This window comes from Sinocyclocheilus grahami, unplaced genomic scaffold, assembly GCF_001515645.1.
Source record: "Sinocyclocheilus grahami isolate Dianchi unplaced genomic scaffold, SAMN03320097.WGS_v1.1 scaffold269.1, whole genome shotgun sequence".
Taxonomy (NCBI): domain Eukaryota; kingdom Metazoa; phylum Chordata; class Actinopteri; order Cypriniformes; family Cyprinidae; genus Sinocyclocheilus; species Sinocyclocheilus grahami.
In genome coordinates, this window is record NW_015505448.1 from 676334 (window position 1) to 699189 (window position 22856).

The window sequence follows — 22856 nt, forward strand, 5'->3', positions numbered from 1 at the left end:
CGCGTGTCCATGTTTAACGCTTCTCATAGCTATGTGAAAATAAGTGTATAATTGGAACAGTTCATTGTTCCCATTAGAATTTTTAGAAGACAATCACGATTCATATATGAATAGATTTTTACGTGCACCCCTATTTCTCTTCCTCTTCTCTAAAGCAGCACAGCATGGCCTCGCCCCCTTTATTGCGTGTTCCGGGGGCGGGGTTTGTGATGTCACGAACCCGGGAAGTAACTTGTTGTAGTCCCTACCAGCCATTTTTGTAGCCATTAAACTGCCAGAATTTTAAAAGACGATATCTCCGTTTGCATTGAACTTTCAGCTTCGTAACTTTGCAGATATGGTTTATGCTCAAACATTACACACTAACGTTAAAAAGCGAAATCGCAATCAACCACCCCTTTAAAAAAAAATAAAAATAACTAAGAATCAAAATGAAGCATTATTCTGAATCATTATCCTGGTTAGATGAGTGTGTTTTCATTCAATTGTATTTTTAAATTTACAAAAGAAAGCACATACGATCGTAAAATGACATCTATTTCTAAGCAGGCTTACCTCTCTGACGTTTCTCTTCTTGCCAAACATGATCTTGTCATAGAGGTATTTCTCTTTCTTCTTCATCATCATAATGGCCAGCCTCTTCTCCTCTGCTTTCTCCTCTTGTTCGGTTCGCATGCGGTTCTCTTGTTTGACTTTACCAGGGGTCACCTTTACTGACAGCCTCTGAGGGAGACAAAATTGTACTTTTTAATATTTATTTGATATATTCCTCCACAAAATGTTTCATTTAAGGTGCAGAAACAAACAAAAAAAAAGATTCCATCCCGAAAATCCTCCGTATTTAGAATCAAATCATGCAATTTTTTTTTAACCCTGTAAAGCCTGATAAACAAAATAAGTTTTAAAATTTTAAATAAAATTTAAAAATAGGTTTGTATATTTGTATTTTGTTGAGTGTCATTTCTGACACATTAAGCTTTTATGGCTCATATAGTATATGGAGCTCACACTCGAGGAGGAAAAAAAAACACCTAAATTTTATTCCCAAAGGCCCAAACGAAGCAAAAATATGCAATTTGGTGCAGTTGCTGATCATTTATATTTATAAATATAAGATGAAATTCTGGCAGCTTGTAATGTAAATCAATGAGATCTTTATAGGAGTATAACAGACTACTTACATAAAATGCATATACATATCAGTTGTTACTCTGTATCTCCCAAAAATGCTTTAGTAAGATGATATTTAAATGCTTAGCTTTATGATCAAAGCTCTGTGGTTTTTATTGTGGAGGAAATACATATAATGCAATGCAATACAATGATGAGTGAGAGATGAACAAATAAATGATCCTCAAAAAGGCCTGATTTATCATATTTGATAGATTTTAACATGATTTTTCTGAAAAATGATGTATGGATAATTAAGTAAACCTAAGTTGCTTCAGTTCATTAAGTGTAATATTACTAACAATACAAAAGTTATTCATATAATTACTTCATAAAATTCAGTAAGATTTCACAGCAAGAAGAATGTACCACGAGCTGAAGGTGGATATTTTTATAATTGTACTAAAAGGCCATTTACTTACTGCTAAAAAAGTATAAACTATTAATCAGACAACAGAAGGTATGTGGTGCAACAGATTTTTTCAGCAGTTTTGATCATGTTGATGATTTAGAGGAGAACTTTGCATATACAGTAGGCACTATAGGGTTAAATGTTTTCACTTACAATTTTGTAGTTACAGCACCACTCAGCAAACAAGCAGTATAACTGCAAAAATGAGTTATGCAAAATGAAAACGATCTTACCTTTCCCTGAGCTCTCTTCTCCTCCATTTCAGCTAAATTTGCTTCATCTTCAGACTCATCTTCTTCCTCACTTTGATCATCTTCCTCTTCGTCATCTTCATCCTCCTCCTCCTCTTCTTCCGTCTCTGTGAAGAGTTTGTTTGCGAAGTCAACAATCACTCAAAAGTCACATATTATATGACATATCACATGGCAAAAACCCTCACGTGGCTTCTCTCCTCTCTGCAGGGCCAAGAGTTTGAGTTTCTCAGGCGGCACATAATCTCCCTCACTCTCCTCCACGAATGGTGACAGATGGGGCGGCAGTGTAACTCCCAGGAAATATTCCTCTACAGGTAACAGAATCTTCGCATTTACACAGTCATACACCCACTGGGGCTGGATGTAGTACCTGCAAGGATGAAAATACATTAAGTACAAGAATATACATTAATTACAGTATAAATGTAAAGTATACACCGTCCACAATCAGTGGGAGTTGGTTTCGGACCTGTTGATGTACTGTTTGTTGATGGTGGGTCTGTCCACAATGTGATGTGTGATCATTTCGTCTGTTTCATCATATGTGCTGCCGATGCACAGTGATTTATCCCAGGACACCTGTCCACCGAAACACCTGCACAGCGTACAACACATTCTTATATGCTGACAAAAACTGTAAAACTGTACATACACAAACTATGAACGGCAGCAATTCAACAAGTTACATGTTTTGGGGTTTTTAAAACCTAAAACTGTGGGAAAAAAAACCTAAAAGTAAAACCATTAAAAAATGCTTGAAATAAAATAAACATTATCTGAAATAAAATAAAAAAAACATTTTATATTGAAGTACTAAATTAAGAAATTAAATTCACTATAAAGATATTTTTAAAAATGATTAAAATGACAAAACCACATCAATTAACTAAAAATGTTACTAAAATTTTAATATTTACAAAAACTATATCAATGATATTAGAACACCACTGACTTGTATGCGAATACACCACAAACTTGAACCTTCATCAAATAGGGTCCAAAATAGTTGTTCTTGTTTTTTTAAACGGGTCATATGAAGAAATTTAAATTTTTCCTTTCTCTTTGGAGTGTAAAGTTGCAAAGACTAAAGTCTCAAATCCAAAGAGATATTCTTTATAAAAGTTAAGAGTCAGCCACACCTACCTAAAACGGCTCGTTCAAACACGCCCCCACATATTAGCATAATGCCGCCCAAATGTGCACGCAAAGAAAGGCGGCGTGGTTTCAGGAACAGCAGCAGTGTTGATGCAGCCATGTCAGGGAGACACTGTGTTTCAGTGCTAAAGCACTTTATTTGGCCTTCCGGAAGTAAATGCAATTAGGAATCATTGGTTAAGATTTATTTACAACAGAACAGCACAACCCAGAAAAAATGCACAATTGTTTTTTACAATAACTTTGATTATAGGGTTGAATAGTTGCTTGACAAAAGTTGAGAAAATTCCTTTATTCACCCAAGTTCCCACAATGCTCATTATTAGAGTTGCATTTTTTTAATACAAGGAAATATCTATGCAGTAATAGGGTGTGAGAAACCGCTAAACATCATGTAATTTATTAGTTAATTAAAAATAAATATAATAGAAATTCAGTAGTCGTAATTACTGACATTATTGCATGATTTTTACTGTTGTATAGAGCGGAGATGGGACAAATGCATATTTCTTGATCTACTTTTCATGTAAACTGTTAATTACTAGATTATCAAAAACATCTAATCTAACATCGAGTTCTACCTCTAAAGAAAATTAGATTTGTGCCTTGGTGTCTTTAAAAAAAAAAAAAAAGGAAGAGCAAACCATTTTGTACCCTGTTTAAGGAAAGTGCCATAGATTAAATGAGTGATAAAAATGAGTTGGTACGTCACACTCCTTCACCTGATGAGAAAAGCCAGCGATTCCCTGGGAACTTCTCTGTTTAGGAAAAACTTCAGCCCTTCGAAGAGCTTCTTCTGTTTGTTTTGCTCCAGCTCGATCTTCTCTCTCGCCTCCATTGTCTCCAGGTCTTCCTGCAATTGAAAGAGCACATACAAATAAAGTTCTATAAAAACTACATTAAATAATGAGGACAAAGGTTGCCTGCAGTCACGCTGGTTTCATCAGAATGTTTAACACCTTCAGCGTGAAACCATAGTAACAGTCTCCCTCAGTGAACCCGAAACATGAGGATGTGAGGTCCATCCAAAACAACAATTAATCAAATGCGGGTTAAATGCTTCACCGACTCATACCTTGTAATGTGTGACTAAATAACGAGTGTCTTTTGACACTTTCTTTTAGTGAACTTGAAGTGTGGAAAATTATTGTGGAGTCACATAGTTGCATTAATTACATATGGCATAAGTGCTTTAGCAATTCGAGAGGAATCTGACAGCTTTGACTTTGCTACAAAACAGCTGTTCCAATTGTTTTTATAATCTGACCCATGAACTGCAGTTTATGAAAGGTGCCCTACAAATAAACTTTTTTTGTTAGTTATTAAATAAAACAAACTTTAAGCCCCCACTGGTTTTACATACAGAACCACAAAACCATATTAACGATATTAATATTAATTAATATAATATATATTAATATATACACGTGTGACCCTGGACCACATAAGTGTCAATTTTTCAAAATTGAGATGTATACATCATTTGAAAGCTGAATAAATAAGCTTTCCATTGATGTATGGTTTGTTAGGAGAGGACACTATTTGGCCGAGATACAACTATTTGAAAATCTGGAATCTGAGGGTACAAAAAATTGAAATATTGAGAAAATCGCCTTTAAAGTTGTCCAAATGAAGTTCTTAGCAATACATATTACCAATCAAAAATTAAGTTTTAATATGTATGCAGTAGGAAATGTACAAAATATCTTCATGGAACATGATCTTTACTTATATTAAAAAATATTAATGATTTTTGGCATAAAAGAAAAATTTATAATTTTGACCCATACAATGTATTTTTGGCTATTGCTACAAATATACTCCAGCGACTTAAGACTGGTTTTGTGGTCCAGGGTCACATACACACACACACACACACACACACACACATATATATATACTATGGTATTTTCAAGATAATTCAGGCCATACTATGATATTACAATGGGACAGCAATCATGGAAATGATGACTGATTTTATTATTATCATTTGCATTACCATGTCCAAATTAATAATAATAATTGTGATTATTATTTCTAATAATATTATAACATTTGTATAAATGCTTGTTAATTCTAATACCATTCAAAATAACAATTATTTTTATTGTTATTACTGTGTTTTTTTTTTTGATAAGGTAATAATTCATAACCATTTATAATAACATTATTAGAATGTATAATAATAATCATATCCAAATAACCCCAGCTGTTGTTGTTATTATGGCAGTGGTTATATTGACATGGTAATGCAATTAATAATAATCATTATTATTATTATTATTGCAGTGTTTATATTGACATGGTAATGCAATTAATAATCATCATCATTATTATTAATATTATTGCTGTGGTTATATGGACATGATAATAGAGTTTATAACAATCCATTCTAATATTATTAAAAGATTATAACAATAATAATAGAATGTAAAATATAAAACAACATGATAATAATCTCCAAATAACCACAGTTATTATTATTATAAATTATATTACCATGTCAATACTGGTTAATTATTTGTATGTATATATATATATATATATTTTTTTTTTTAAGTATACTGGTTTTAACTACAAAATGTTTCCCAATATGTTATCCCTTGGATTGACCAGAGGTCATTTCTGCAAGTCACTGCTGTCTCTCACTCACCCCTTCAGCAGGGAAATGATCCGGCTCTGCCTCCTCGTCCTCCACTAAGGGAACCGTGCGGGCCAGACTGGCACTTAACGCTGACAGTTTCTGGAAGCAAATGCAGAGATGGATGTCTAAAAACAAACTGTAATATTTGGCACAATTTAATGTTGATATGAAAAGAGAAAAAGCATTAGTCAGTACCTCAGAATAGCTTTCTGATTCCAGGGCATAATCTTCTTCACACGTTGATTTGAGGTTGAACTCTCCTTGTCCATCAAGCTAACAGAACCAGAATAAAATAACAGATTCAATTTCCGATTGGAATGTATTGGAATTTTTTCCTACTGAAAAAATAAAAAAAAAAGGCATTTAATGGAAGCACATTTACACATTTTGTGTGTGATACCTTGGGCGGGTAGACAAGGTTGAGAGTCTGGTAAAGGCGGAAGTTGACAAATCCAAGCAGCGTTGTGTAGAGTTCTGTAAATGTGGCCATAACTCTGTAATCCACATCTGTAGGGTGCTGAGGGGAGCCGGAACAGGTGTGTTATATTTAACTGTCATCTATAGAAAGACCTCAGCATCCAAAACACTACAAAAATTAAAACACTGAACCAGAATAAATGATAGTGATAAAAAAAAGACCAAAGAGCCATTAAAGCTAGGAATGGGCAATATGACCAAAATCTTATTTCACGATAACGATACATATCTCAATATGGCTATATTTTAGCTTTATCTATAGCTTTATTTTATTTTTGTTATTAAATATAAGAACAAAGAAGCAAATTACAAACAACAGGACCAACACAATAGAATAAACATATACTAACACATTTTTTTAGATACAGTAGGTTCATGTATTAAGAAATGCTAAAGAAACTGAATAATCAAGTGTATAACTAACACACGGCATCGACAGCGGCCATCACTGTATAAAAAAATATGAACTGATTCGTAATAAAGATAGAAAAGTCATTCAATCCTTCAATTCAGTCTTTTTTTGTTTGATTAACAGTAATGATGACACAGGCAGCAGCAGGTATATTAGGCAGCTGTCACTTTAAGACCAACTGCACAGATCCAATATACTGACAAACCTGCTTTCCATGTGTGATACTAGTGCTGGGTGGTATGACCAAAAATGTATATCAAGGTATTTTTCTAAATTATAGCGGTTTCACGGTACATGACGGTATTTTTTTTTCACGCATGACCAGGTGTTAACCATATTTTCTACTGATTGAGAGAGAAAATACTGCAGTATATTGACTTAGAATGCCCTATTTTACTGTCATGATGACTGAATATTGTCAAAAAATACCACACCAAATAGTGACTAAACACGACCCCTTTTAATACATGTTAACCAGGAGTTACTCTCATTTATAATCGCGGCATCGTCTGATAAAATCAACATGCATCTACACTAAAGAGTGGCTATGCGGTTGTTTTGGCTATATTACTTTTTTGTCTCATGCAGCGCACTGCCTGCGTCTGAGTAACAAACTAAAAAAAACAACAAACAAAAAAGTGCATGTTATATTAACAGGCGAACTACGCTCATATTTATAATTTCAAACAGTCAGTAAGCGACAGGTGCTAGGAAACGCTGTTTTGTACTCCATTTATTGACGAGTCTGCTGCGGTGCGGCCAACTGAATGTGCTGCTTTTCTGCCGCTCACTGCACAGAACAGACGCCGAGAGAGGTGACACTTTTATTAAAAAAAAAGAAAGTCAGACCTCACGTTTGCGGGACAGCACTGGCGAAATCTTCCAACTGAACCATAGCTAAGGTTTATCCAAAAAAGTCGCTAGGTTTGTCAGTATGAATATTCTATGGAAAAAAGCCGCTAAAAGGGTCTGAAAGTTGCTAAATCTAGTGCTAAAGTCGCGCTTGTGTGTGTGTGTGAGACGTGGGAGCTGATGGCAGGGGGTGGTGGATATTTGTGGCGGTCAATGTGGATATTGTGGATGAGTTCTTCTGTGTCATCACGTTCTGTTAGTTCTACAGCTTCAGTTTCGGAACTTTCACGCTTAGTAACACATACAGCTGTTCCCTCACCACAGTGCAACAGTGAAAAGGACCCCTTTCAAACAGTGTCGCGTTCCAAACATTGTTTAAGCGAAGTTGAATTGCCGGTTTTTAAAAATTCCTATCATAACAAAAATAAACACCGGTATTCGGTATGAACCGGTATACCGCACAGCACTATGTGATACATAAGTAAAATTTATAAAAAAAATTCAACTATTTACTGACCAAGCTTGAAGTTTACAAAAGACACATTTAGACTCACATCATGGGCAAACTGATATGGTACGATCCATGTGATGGTTTGTCCCAGGACCTCTGCCTGGTAGTAAATGCCCTTAATGGAAAGAAACACCTGAAGAAACAAAAATAACATTTTTAACAGTCACAGACGTGGTTGAAAATACATAGCTGTAACATTCATGAATTAATTAAATTTTAATTAATTTTTAAAATGCACACTTTTCATAGCATATGTTTACAGTACCTTTCTCAGGGACCGTAAGTCAATAATGTAGTTCATCCATTCGACGCCGAGTCTCCGGCACAGCTGAATTGTCTGAACGTGGCATTTTCCTGTGCGAGCGAACGTAGAAAACAGGAAACACATAGAGAGGGCATCATCTACATCTCGGAGAGCATCAATGAATGTGGGATACCTGGAAAAACAAACTTATTTTAAAAACAGTTTACGACACAGTGACAGACCACTCAATGAAAAATGGAGGAAGAAAGCAAATTATTCAATGTGGCAACTGAACAAAATATTTGAGCACAATTTGAGCAAAAGAAGCTAAATTTAGTGCCAGATAAGAGGTGATTTGACATATGTTATGGAAATCTAATTTTAACGAACTGTTTTGGAGATTTCCTTAAGTAGGAAAACAGGAAAGAAAGCTGCACTTGTCAAGCTATTTCATAAGTGTTTTCAATTGAAATAGTTATACAGGTGCCCATAAATTAGTATTTTTATCAGCAAAGATGCATCAAACTGCTCGAAAATGACAAAGACATTTATAACGTTATAAGATTTCTATTTCAAATAAAATTTCTATTCATCAAATAGCAAATCAGCATTAGTATGATTTCTGAAGGATCATGTGACACTGAAGACTGGAGTAATGATGCTGAAAATTCTGCTTTGCCATCGCAGGAATAAATTACATTTTACAATGCATCCAAATAGAAAATAGTTATTTTAAAGTGTAATATTTGTTCAGAATATTACTGTTTTGCAGCTTGGTGAGCATAAGAAACTTGTATCTAAAGCATGGGAAAAATTCTTCTTGAAAAACTTTTGAACGGTTGGGGAAAAAACCCTAACATTCCAAATTCAAAACCTGCTGATGCAACAGTAGTAAACAGAGACAGACAGTGAACGAGACAGTCAGTCGAGCCAAGATAATTAAAGTATCATATTCTTGATATTCTTGTGACTTTTTGGATTCTCATAACTGATCTGTTTGTGGACAGGGACTGAGACTCCGCCAGTACTCACAATAGTGCTTGGACACAAATAGGTGCTTATCACATAACACTGTCTGGACACACAGAAAAGTCATTCACAGCATGTTGTTGTTGGGTCAGAGCATAGACTGTAAAAAAAAGATGGACGACGCGCCTCCTATTCCTTCCACTGTAGAAAAGTGAAGCCAAAGCATCTCAGTATGGCCGCTGCCATCTTGAGTAAAACATCAGAGTCTGCGCAGTAGAGATTCGTTTAGAGCCAGAGTCTGCGCAATAGAGATTCGTTTGGAGCCAGAGTCTGCGCAGTAGAGATTCGTTTGGAGCCCGAGTCTGCGCAGTAGAGATTCGTTTGGAGAGAGTCTGCGCAGTAGAGATTCGTTTGGAGAGAGTCTGCGCAGTAGAGATTCGTTTGGAGAGAGTCTGCGCAGTAGAGATTCGTTTGGAGAGAGTCTGCGCAGTAGAGATTCGTTTGGAGAGAGTCTGCTCAGTAGAGATTCGTTTGGAGAGAGTCTGCGCAGTAGAGATTCGTTTGGAGACAGAGTCTGAGCAGTAGAGATTTGTTTGGAGACAGAGTCTGAGCAGTAGAGATTCGTTTGGAGAGAGTCTGCGCAGTAGAGATTCGTTTGGAGCAAGAGTCTGCGCAGTAGTGTCGTGAGGTGAAGCCGAGGTATCAAACTCCCGCAGACCCAATCAACCATAACGACACGCCCCGTTTATATTAGGGATGTTACGATCCGCCTTTTTCGCCTCCGATACTGATTCCGATACCTAGGGTTCGGTTTTGGCCGTTACCGATCCGATACCAGTGAAGTTTTTTTTCCCCTCATTTAAATAAATGTAGAATTTATATATCTCTGTTTGCGGAACTGATAATCATTCTTTCACAATCTACTAGATACAGACTACGTCATTATAAAGAAAAATAAAATCAACAAATATGAAAAATAATAGGCCCATGTATATTTATAATCTATGACAAAAATGTATCAAACTAGGTTAGTGGATAATTCGGCAGCAAAAGTTATTCTAGAAAAATCAGTGTATAATACTTTTAGAAATCCAAACATTTAGTGAAAAAAATATTTTGTGGGGAACAAATAAAAGTGTTGCACTAAATATGGCAAAATTTTACACATTGCTATTTGTATTATTATAAAATCCATTAATTAAAAACCCATTCATGAATGTATTTATATACAAGTATATACTATAAAATTAAAATACATTTCTTTTAAATGTATAGCATATTTTTTAATAAGGCAACAACATATGATAGATACGATAGGACAAAACAAATACAGTGCAGCACGAACTGTTTTTATACAGTCTATGAGCACGAAGCGCTTACAATGCAGCCTCTTTCTCTGTCTGTCTGTCTGTCTCACAGATTCAAACACAGGCTCCTTCAGTCGCTGTCTTGCTGTTGTTTGCTCCTCAGTGTGTGTCTCTATACTGCCGTGTGTTTCTGACTCATGATTGTGGTGTTTCTGTCCGACAGCCTCCTTTAGTGCCTGTCTTCTGTCTGCGCTCTACTAACACTGACTCCCTCCTTCCCTCTCTATGTCTCTCTCTCTCTTGCTCACTCACTGTCTGCCATCTTCAGCCTGACGCCTTGTTGCTTCAAGTGCATCATTCTGCACACCGCACATTGTAAGCGCTTCATGTTAAAAACTGCAAAGCACAAAGGGAAGAGAAATTGATGCGTAGTGTATTATATCTGTGCAACAGTTATTGAGCCTTTCTTTTAACAGTTTTAAATTTCAGTTACTGTGCACGTTAAAAACGCATCTTGTCAGTAAAGCCATTCTGTAATCAGCGGTAAATCTCCATCACGTGTGTGCTTTCACATGGAGCAGCATTAACTACACAGAGCCGTTGTTCACTGACAAGCTGTGCAAAACCACGATCATATTTTGCACTTGTTTTGCGCAGCTTGTGATCAAAGAGCCCGCAGCTTCACTTTTCAGGACGTGTGAGGCACACCTGGGTCAGAGAGTTGAAGTGCGTCCCCTGCAGTCCACAGACAGCACTGCGTTTACTCTCACCTCTCCTTGATGATGTGGTCCAGTTTGTACACAGGCTTGTTCTCTTTCATTCTCTTCACTCCGCTCCATTCAGCCTTGCCATATGCTTTCCGCAGTTTCCTCACAAAAATCTACAACCAATGAATGTATAGTTAGCTTATAGATTGTCTTATGAACCATTTCTTCAGTGAAAAACATACCATCAGAATTTAATCTAGGATGCCTAAAGTTTTTTTTTTTTTCTTCGTCTTTCTTAGAGCGTCATGTAGCAAATAATATGTAATCTTTTAATTGCATTAAGCAACCAAAATAAGTGTTTTTATGAGAGATTTCACTGAGACTGGCTAGAGTGACATGCACCGTTTGCTGCAAATGTGCAAGTAAAAAAAAATAAAAAAAATAATTTAAATTAAAATTTTTGTTAATTTAATATTTTGAAAAAATATTAAATTCACCCATTATTGAAAACGAAATAAATAAAATAAAAACTTGTTTTAAAAGGCAACTCAGCTTCTCACCAATTTCTGACATTTTATAATGTTGTATTACAATTGATAAGCGGGTTCTTCATTTCATTGCCTATCATACATTTTTTTTCAGTAATTAGATAATGCGGACATAAAATATATATTAAATAAAATATTTATTAAATTAGAAATGTTGCCTTGGCAACTAACTGAAATGAAATAACTAAGTCGAGGTACTAAAATTACTGAAACTAAAATATAAATACATTAAAGCGAAATAGAAATGTAAAAAAAATAATAAAAATGAGAACAGCACATCAAATTACTAAAACGTAAAATGGAAACTGAAAATATAAAAATAAAAGCTAATTCAAAATAGTAATAGATATTATAATAGTATAAATAATTCTAAAGTAACACCGACTGAAAAGTCTAAATGGATGCATTTAATTATTGCATAACCAAGAAAATTAAAAGACCCTTCAAAGTAAATTTTTTTTTTTTTTTTAAAGAAATTGACATTTCTCTCTCTCTCTCTCACACTTTCGGCTGCTACCGTTAGAAGTTTCCACAGCGGATCATCCAAATGTTTCTTTGGCATACATTTTACATTGTTATTGACATTGTTAATACCTATTAAATACATATATTAGCTCCACTGTCATTTCATTTAAAACGTGAAAGTGAAAAAGTGACCAAAATGATAAGGATTAGAGGATGCTGCCGCAAACACACAGCAGCATCTAGCTTTACTAAAGCACAGTTCTTACCTTGTACTCTCTGAACTTGCCAACAACAGGCTCATGCAAGAGGAAACGAATGTCTTTCAGCAGGTAGAAGGTTCTAGGTGCTGTCGAGCCCTTGTTGACCTTTTTTTTGTGTTTGGGCTCATGAGGATAGATTCCTTTTAATATGCATAACCGCCTATAGAATGAGAAGCATGCATTAATTCACAATGAACTGTATTAAACGCTTAAATAATTAAACAAAGCAAGATACAGTATATACATCTGTGTTTTGCAACTGGTGGTTCATGAAAAACATCAAGCAAGAAATACTATATACAAATTATAAAGCACAACTAACTGTATTATTGTGCATAGTTGAGAAGATACCAAAATAAATAGAGATATCTTTTAAAAGTATCGCTTTTTATTTCTCCTCTTTCCTACTACTTGATTCGCTTCGGTTTCAGTTTTTATAACCATTTCCTACTATGTGTAAGTAAGTTGTTTTTTAGCATGTATGTTTGACTCAGTGTTATTTTTTAGGATTACTGATAAACTCGTTTGATTTGTATTATTTGTGTTTGTTACTTATTTTAATTTTAGTTATGAAATAATATATATATTGAATTTATGTGTGTGTGTATGTATATATGTATGTGTGTGTAGTTGTACATACACATATGTAGTTTTTTTTTGGTGTTTGGCTTAGTGTTATGTTAGAATCATTATTATACTCTTATATCTTTTGTTCTTTAATATTTTGATATATTTAAATATTTTTAGTTTTTCATTTAAATGTTAGGTTTTGAAATTTTGTTGTAGGCATTTATCATTTTTATTTAATTTCTTTATTTTTAAAATGTGTATAAGTAGCATTTATAAAGCTTTAGCCTTTAGTTTTGGATCTTTCGTTTTGAGTTGTTTTAATACTACAATTGATTGCTTCTGTTGTCCTCATTTGTAAGTCGCTCTGGATAAAAGCGTCTGCTAAATGACTAAAATAAATAAAAGTAATTTTTAAATATCCTTTATTACTGTTGTCAAATCTAGCTGTCATTTGGAACAAACTAGTTAAAAATCAGCTTAAAATCATGAACATTTAGTACAGGTGCATCTCAATAAATTAGAATGTCGTGGAAAAGTTCATTTCAGTAATTCAACTCAAATTGTGAAACTCATGTATTAAACATCGAAAAAGTACATGACATTCTCTATCAACTAAACTACTATATAAAGTATGAGGAAAGTAAAATTAAAATATTACTAAGACACCAGGACAGAACATAAGAACATAAATGAAATGCTTTGTTTTGTTAACCAACCTGAAATCAGCCAGACTCAGACTCAGCTTCTTGCGGGCTTTATTCCTGCTGACATAGTTAGTTGCTGATCCGCTCTCATACTACACGAGAAGAAATGACAGCTTAGCAAGTGCTCTGACATGCGGGAATATGCATAAACGAGACATATTTCATACGGAGTCAAATCTTGAGATGAATTAGAATTAAGAACCCTTATTTGCTGTCAAGCAAAGCTGAAAACAACTGCAATGAATATTAAAGCAAGGAAATTCAAGACAACATTCTGCTGTAGTTATTTAAATATTTGATCATATGCCATATATACAAATATATACTGTTAAACGTATACACAATAAAGTAATACGTTTAAAAAACACAGGTCTGCACTCATCAACACATCAGGTTTTGTTTACCGACAGTATTGCTCTAAATCTCTGTCTTACCTTCTTCTTTTGTAATCCGCCCATTACAGCGGAGTTGACTTTTTTCACTCGACAAACCCTAAATTAAAAACGTTTGCAATAAAAAGGCAAATAGATCGCAGAGCTGATCCAGTACTAACATGCGTCCTCCTAACACACGTGTTTTGTGTGATGTCAGTCAGCCGAGACAGTAGGACCCTTGAACTGAGGCGCACGAGCGAATGCCTGCATAGAAAGGCATGAACGAGTAGCGAACCATAGTAACCTAATTTTATTATACTATAAATAATATGTTTATGTTGCAGAATAAATGAACAATATATATTATTATTTTTGTGTATGTAATGCATAGATACTTAACAAGTCATTTAATAGTTTGGGATCAGTAAGATTTGTATTACTTTTTAAAGAAGCCTCTTATGCTCATATAGGCTGCATTTATTTGATCAAAAAAACAGTAATATTGTGAAATATTATTACAATTTAAAATAACAGTGTTCTATTTTAATATACTTTAAAATGTAATTTATTCCTGTGATCAAAGCTGAATTTTCAGCATCATTACTCCAGTCTTCAGTGTCACATGATCCTTCAGAAATCATGCTAATATGCGAATTTATTATTAATGTTGGAAAAGGCTTAATGTTTTTTTTTGGAACCTGTGATACCTTTTTCGGGATTTTTTGATAATTAAAAAGTTAAAAAGAACAGCATTTATTCAACATTTTCTAACAATATAAGTCTTTACTGTCAATAAAAATAAATTGAACACATCTTTGCTGAATAAAAGTATTAATTTCTTTCAAAATAGAAAGAAAAAAAATCTGTTGTTACAAAAGACACTACCGTTCAAAAATTTGGGGTCAGCAGGACATGATGAATTTAAAACAAGAGACTGAATACCTGCAGAGAAACAAAGAACGGATGTCAAAGGAGCTTCACTAAGCTAGAGAAGAGCTGAAGGAATTCATATCAAATTTCAGAAGACAAATAACAGAAATTAAAACAGAAATGCAGGAAGAACTGTCTGTGTTGAAATCAGAACTTCGAAAGAAGGATGAACTTATAAATAATATGAAGGAACAACTTCTTTTGTTTCATCGTCCAAAGCATCTCACGCTAAACACCTGACCTGTCTAGAGACCCCCACTGACAATCAGCAATCACCTGCAGCGGATGAGCCTCGCTCTTCATCAGATCCACAGACCAAAGCCCACCGCACTGCTCCACACAACCCCACCCAAACAGAAGCTCTTATTCTCATCGACTCCAGCGGAAAAGTCCACAACCACATCAGCACAGTAAAGCAAGGCAAATACTACACCTGGCTTAAAATCCACAAGGAACTGCTCCCATCCAGAAAAGATATATTCCTGTGTGCCATATACATCCATCAGAGTCCCCCCACTACAGCGAAGACATGTTCTCCACATTAGAAGAAGAGACAAGCCACTTCCAGGCCCAGGGAAACGTGCTCATCTGCGGAGACCTGAATGCAAGAACAGGACTACAGCCGGACTTCACCGACACACAAGGGAGCAAATATATCAACAACAAACTGACTGCTATTAATAACACATTCTCCCATATCCACAGAAATAACCATGATGCTATAGTAAATAAGAATGGAAAAGTCCTCCTGCAGCTCTGTCGAAGCCTGGGTCTGTATATCATCAACGGTAGGTTACGAGGAGACACTTTAGGGAGATTCACATTTTGCTCGCCTCTGGGGAATAGCACAGTTGATTATATGATAACAGACATAGATCCTTCATCTCTCAGATCATTCACTGTTAGAGAACTAACCCCTCTGTCTGATCACAGTCAAATCACTGTGCATCTCAAAAAGACAGAAAACAGCATTAACACAAAGCCCAGTAAGCTGTACAACATCAGAAAGCCATACAGATGGGCTGACAACAGCGCTGAAGAATATCAGAAAGCACTTAGCAGCCAAACAATACAAGCCGTGGTAGATAACTTTCTAAATAACACCATATGCTCACACTAATGAGGGTGTCATCTTGCGGTCAAAGATATTCAATTACATATTTGAAAATCAGCAAAACAGTCCAAATTGAAAACAAAAAATGGAAAAAATCAAATACCCCAAAATGACAAAAATTTGTTTGATCAAGACTGCCAAACTATTCGCAAAAAACTGAGAACATTGTCAAATCAGAAACACAAAGATCCAAATAATGCAGAGATCCGCCTTCTTTACAGTGAAGCACTAAAACAATACAAACATATGATCAGAACCAAAAAAGCACAATACACCCAAAAACAACTGACAATAATTGAGAAGTCAGTGAACACAAACCAATTTTGGGAAAATTGGAACAATCTGAAAAAAACTGATCAGGAAGAATTGGCAATACGAAATGGAGAAATATGGGAAAGTCATTTCCAAACATTGTTTAATAAAGTACAAACAGACACAAACTGTAAGCAAAATCAAACAATCAACCAACTGGAAAAACTAGAAACTATAACCAAAACCCATTAGATTTCCCAATAACTGATAAAGAACTTAAAGAAAAAATCAGAAACCTTCAACTCAAAAAAGCATCTGGACCTGATGGGATATTAAACGAAATGATAAAACACACAAGCAGTAAATTCCAATTGGCCATTCTAAAACTATTCAATGTGCTTCTGAGTGTAGGTTACTTCCCTGACAACTGGAATCAAGGCTTGATAACACCGATCTTTAAAAACGGAAATAAATTTGATCCTAACAACTACAGAGGCATCTGTGTGAGCAGCAACCTGGGAAAGTTATTCTGTAGCATAATAAACACTCGACTGTTAGACTTCCTCACCACACACAATGTACTGAGCAGAAGCCAAATCGTATTTTTACCAAATTACCGTACATCTGATCACATCTATACATTACATACTCTAATTGAAAAACACGTTAACCAAGATAAAGGTAAAACATATGCATGCTTTATTGACTTTAAAAAAGCGTTTGACTCAATTTGGCACCAAGGACTATTCTACAAACGTACTGAAAGTGGCATAGGAGGTAAAACCTATGACCTTATCAAATCAATGTACACTGAAAGTAAATGTGGTGTAAAAATCAGCTACAAACGTACGAGGTATCTTTCCCAGGAACGTGGAGTGAGACAGGGCTGCTGCTTAAGCCCAATGTTATTTAACATCTACATCAATGAACTGGCGAGCAGTCTGGAGCGATCTGCAGCCCCTGGCCTCACCCTACACACCTCACAGATCAGATGCCTGCTGTATGCAGACGACCTGCTTCTGCTGTCTCCCACTCAACACGCTTTACAATATATTTTTTTTTTATCTGAAATGGAAATGGAAACTACAGGGGCAACACCAAACCAAACAAGCCAAAGAAGTTGTTAAGGTGCCATTATCACCCCGACACCAACCCGTATTGTCCAGTGTTCAGCCTGGGCTTCATCGCAGCGCAGGCCCGAGAGAAATTCAGCCAACTTTGCAGAACGGCATGTATACGGGTTAAAGGCACAATATGTCATTTTCGCCGCTAGAGGGCGCGTATTCAAAACAAACAAAGAAACAAAGGCGTAGTTTGATGACTCGTGACTGAGTGTGGAATCATGGGAGTTGTGGTCTTCATCCCAACAGCCGATGCAATCCGACGGGACTCGGGCAGAAATCATGTTCATAGATGAGCTAACGATTTATTAGCGTAGTAGAATGAAGCAGGGTGAGGCTGAAAGCCGTCGAAGCGCAACGAGGCCGCTGAATGAGCGTGACACACGGCTCGAAAGCAGCGGAGCTTTTATTATGCCACAGTGGACCGTATACAGTATATATGTATATATATATATATATTTTTTTTGTAATTGGATTGTTTGTTTTGGATTTTTCTGCATCTCGAAGAAGACAAAATATATGCAGAAGAAATGCAATAAAAATGTCAATAGATACAAATCAGAGATTTATGTATAGATGAAATGTCAAATAACACTTCAACTTTAGCCATATCTGATTTATAGAATTTTTTCCCCACCTTCAACAATTTTGCTGTAAATTTATAGATCTTCATCGTATTTTTTAGATATATATACCTTTGATTGTGATTGTTCTGATGTTCTCTTTATACAGAATTTCCTCAGTTATACCTATGAAGGTGTGTTTTGTTTTTCACGATTTACACGTGTGGAGCATGGATGGATGCATTTATGTCATGTTTTATGTGTGCAGGCATGTATTTATCAGTCAGAAAGCGTATCAGGAGACAGAGACGCGTCCAGAGAGTTCGGTGTACACTGAGATGAGAGGTGTGGCCATGCTGGGAGACAGCGTTCAGGACACAACAGAATATGTCAGACCATCTGAGGTGAAGGATTATGAACTGTATAGAAAATCATTCAATTACATCATCCTTATTTTACTCAAAAAAAGATTCCAAGGCAGACAAGATACCCTTAATTGCTCCTAATACGTATTCTTGCTTGGTCAACATTACAGTTGATTGTAAAATCATTTGAAACCCTGTATTTCTTAATGTACAGGGTGGTGATGTAATCAGTACAATTCTTAGGAGAGAAGTGACGCACGATCAGACGCAGGGCACGTGTGCTGAGGTATATGCACAACTGCATATAAATACAAAGTATTCATGTTTTGGGTGGAATGACTGGTCCGAGTCAAACAGCATTTGTAGATCTATTTTTCTCTATTTGTTTTCTCAGCATTACAGTGTTGCCAATGCAAACTGCACAAAAGATTCTGACTGCACTCAAGGAGAAATGGATTTTGATGGTCATGGTGGGGTTTACTTTTATAATAAATACATACATATATACAGTGGGGTCTAAGCTTTGGAACAGGCTATTCATTTTACAGTGTTCATAAAGAATGCCATCCATTTCCCAAAGTTTAAAGTCCTGAGGTACGTTGATGAGTTTCAGCATGTTTTATAACTCAGAGGATATGTCTAAGCAGTGCCAGGCTGCTTTTTAACCTTTTGTGTGATCAAAAAAGCATTTAGTAAAACATTAATGTATCAGAAATTCCTATTTACACTACCGTTCAGAAGTTTAGGATATCAACTGTTTTTGAAAGAAGTCTCTTAGGCTCACTAAGGTTGCGTGGAATTGATCAAATGTACACTAAAAAAACAGTAATATTGTGAAATATTATTACAATTTAAAAGAACTGATTTCTATTTTATTATATTTTAAAATGTAATTTATTCCTGTGATGCAAAGCCGAATTTTCACCATCATTACTCCAGTCTTCAGTGTCACATGATCCTTCAGAAATCATTCTGTGGATCCTTCCGAGTGCATTCCAACATATTCGTTTAGAAGACTGGACATGAGAAAAAACCTGCCCAGCTCAGGATATTACAACAGGTATGAGCTCTGAGGTTACAATCTACATGCATTTCAATAGTCAAATGGCATTAAAATGATGCTCAATTAAATATGAATGTTTATTTAGAAATATATTAACTTCCAAACATTTCAGGTTTGCAAAGTATCACCATAAGGATGGCGTGGAGTACAGGACACTCATAAAAGCCTATGGGATTCGCCTGGATGTCATTGTTCATGGACATGTGAGACCATACAGGAAGCACATTAGCCACATGCTGACTGCACATACGGCCTTATATTGACTCTCTATATTTCCTTTCAGGCGGGAAGATTCAGTCCGATTCCAACCATTATCAACACAGTCATGGCCATGACGTCAGTAGGAATTGTACGTTTTTGCGGAATGCATAATAAAAACACGAGGTTTAAAGTGTGAGATAATGACATCTTAATGACACTGATGGCAGACAAACACTTCACAAATTGCATTATGGGAATGACTTTCAGGTTTCACTCACAGTGCTTGATCTGGAGTAACCCTGATGGACAGAGGCATTTACAGCTTGTATTTTGTCCTAATGCTTAATCATAATATTAGTAAATGTCACATTTCTTTGTCATCTAGTGCTCAATCATCTGTGACTGGATCATGCTGACGTTTATCGATAAGAATGAAGTCTTCAGCGAAAAGAAATTTGATGATGTAAGTCAAGAAGGATGGAGAAGTTTACACTGAAAAAAAAAATGCTGTTGTTGTAAATAAAAAATTTTGGAGTATGTTTTACAAGAAAATACTATCAGTTTTTCACCTTCAAAATTTCACATCTAATTCAGTGTGTTACTTGCTTTGTAATTGTTTGTGCAATTTCTGAGTAAAAACTGAGTGAAAAATGAAGTCCTACACTGAAGAAAAAATTGGTGTAGAAACAATTTTCACTCAGAAATTGCTTGCAAATGTCACAGATAATTACAAATAAATGTCAAGCAACACATTTAATTAAATGTGAAATTTTCAAGTAGAAAGATGCAAGTAATATTTTATGGAAACTTGTTTACGCCACAGGATAAAAAAGGATTTAGCAAATCTCAATTCTTTTTCAGTTTATATCTTGCAATTCTGAGAAAAAGGCCGCAATTACCTTTAATTTTATTTAAAATAAATAAATCTGATCTGCTAGATTTAAAATTAGATTTGCTTGACAAATGCTATATTTAAAATCAGAATTCTGAGAAGAAAAGTCAGAATTATGAGATATAAACACAATTGTGAGCTGTAAACATGGAATTGCGAGGAAAAAAGTCAGAACTGTGAGTTTGTCTTGCAAATCTGAATTTAGATCTCACAAAAAAGTCTGAATTGTGGGGTAAAAAGTTGTAGTTATCTTTTTTTTAAATCCTGTGGCAGACACGAGTTTCCTTGTAAAACATACTCCAAAATTTTTGTTTTATTTACAACTTCGAAAAATAATTTTTACAGTGTATATGTGACCCTGGACCACAAAACCAGTCTTAAGTCACTGGGGTATATTTGTAGCAAGAACCAAAAACACATTGTATGGGTTAAAATTATTGATTTTTCTTTTATGCCAAAAATCATTAGGATATTAAGTAAAGATCATGTTCCATGAAGATATTCCCTACTGTAAATATATTAAAACTTAATTTTTGATTAGTAATATGCATTGCTAAGAACTTCATTTGGACAACTTTAAAGGTGATTTTCTCAATATTTTGATTTTTTTGCACCCTCAAATTTGCACCGGCCAAATATTGTCCTATCCTAACAAACCATACAAAAATGAAAAGCTTATTTATTCATCTCAATTTCGAAAAATTGACCCTTATGACTGGTTTTGTGGTCTGGGGTCACAAATGTGGTTAGAATGTTTCTAATATGACTCTTGAGGGTAACTGATTGAGAGATACTCGAAAGATTCTCCAGTTTTAAAACAAAACGGCAAAGCAAGCATTTAGAAAAGCAAAACCACATCTTTGTTAAGCTCTGCTTCAGTAAATATTAAACACTGATCACCAATTGAATTGCTTCGTGTTTAATTCAACTCCACAACGGGTTTGCATGTATCTTCCATCTTTGAACAGTCATGAAATATGAAAAGTTTCTCTTCTGTAAAATGACATATTTCCATCTTTATTAATTAAAACTCATTGCATATTCCGTTTCATACAAATGTGTCACGTGATTTAAATTCCCAGGACCTATAAAGCAGCTTTTGATTTTGATCAGATTGTTAAAATATTGCTGTTTGTCTTTGAAATAGCCATTGAATTTTGATTTCACATGGACTTTAAAGTCCGACACTAAATTTATCGGGTGATTAAAGAAGTACTAAAGGATCAATTCTATCCAAATGATCATCTCTTTTCTGGGAACCTTCTTCCATCAAAAGGAAGGATGAGATGTTTTCTCCAAAGAGCAGCACTTGCTCTGCTAACAACTCCTCCTACAATATTGGTTACAGTAATGAAATTTAGGGGACGAGGAATTGCGTCAGCCCAGCTCTACTCTAAATGTGATTAATTGAAATGTATCGATTTATGCAGCTCACACTTTTGAGGTTTATGGTCTTCTAAGTAATGATCAAGGGTACATATAAAACCTCATCTCCCCAGACAGGAAAAGAGACTGAAACCAAATGGACAGACAATGAACTTAGCTGTAGCACTATGTAGCCAGAACCTATTCTGAAGAAAACAACTTTTGCTCTTATGGGAGAAAGAAACATTTCAGTAAAAGTGGTGAGAAGAGCAATGACACTGCCAGGCAGTGAAGTTAAAGTGGGTAGTTGCTGGCTATTGCTCCATCCTATAGTGGTTACAAAAACCATAAAAGCCATATCTTTACAGAATTAAATTCATAAATGTCAAAAAGAAGCAATATCCAAATGGACCATTACCAAAGAGACATATTAGTTGCATGCCACTATGAACAAGAGTGATACCCCTCATCTGCAAATATCATTGCAGATTCAATTAGTAACCCTTATGACCAAAATCATCATTCAATTACTTAGGAAGTAATGACAGAAGTGAATTCTTCATATACAAAAATATTTATTAACAACAAATAAAAGAGTTCCGGTACCAACATTTTTCCACTGTGATAATGTACACACACTTCATAAGAATTCAGATCTGTACAAATGGCTCACACACACTTAGCTTGGCACAAATGATGGAGCGTATCGGGTGGAAAAGCATCTATGCGTTCATACTAAGCACCCAGTCAATGGTCTCTAGCAGGAAGTTCATGTTATAGTGGGCGGCAATGTTCCGGAATACTTCCACCTGTTCAGTGAAGCTCTGCAAACATGCAAACAAGTGGAAATGAGCAAGCATGAGACATTACATGACTAAACAAAATATTTGTAGGTGGTCCATTAGCTGTAAAACATGCATTATCATTCCACAGTTTGGGGGGGGGGGGGGGGGGG

At 35.3% G+C, this 22856-nt stretch overlaps 2 protein-coding genes across 2 annotated transcripts in view; both read right to left on the reverse strand.

The window, feature by feature from the left end:
• Window positions 1-462: 462 nt before the first annotated feature.
• pes (pescadillo) lies at window positions 463-14289 on the reverse strand. Its single transcript, XM_016291264.1, has 14 exons — window positions 14096-14289; window positions 13674-13753; window positions 12394-12547; window positions 11178-11287; window positions 8153-8324; window positions 7931-8020; window positions 6036-6152; window positions 5831-5908; window positions 5645-5734; window positions 3714-3844; window positions 2306-2431; window positions 2022-2206; window positions 1816-1940; window positions 463-723 (listed from the first exon to the last, which is right to left on the reverse strand). The coding sequence occupies exons 1-14, from the start codon at window positions 14117-14119 to the stop codon at window positions 478-480; spliced, it is 1728 nt and encodes a 575-aa protein (XP_016146750.1). The 5' UTR covers window positions 14120-14289; the 3' UTR covers window positions 463-477.
• Window positions 14290-22499: 8210 nt separating this feature from the next.
• Window positions 22500-22856, reverse strand: part of LOC107599635 (DNA polymerase epsilon catalytic subunit A-like) — a 34206-nt gene continuing 33849 nt past the window's right edge. Inside the window, exon 46 of the mRNA XM_016291285.1 lies at window positions 22500-22725. Within this exon, the coding sequence (XP_016146771.1) occupies window positions 22624-22725 (102 nt within the window). The 3' untranslated portion in view covers window positions 22500-22623. The remainder of the gene's footprint in view (window positions 22726-22856) is intronic.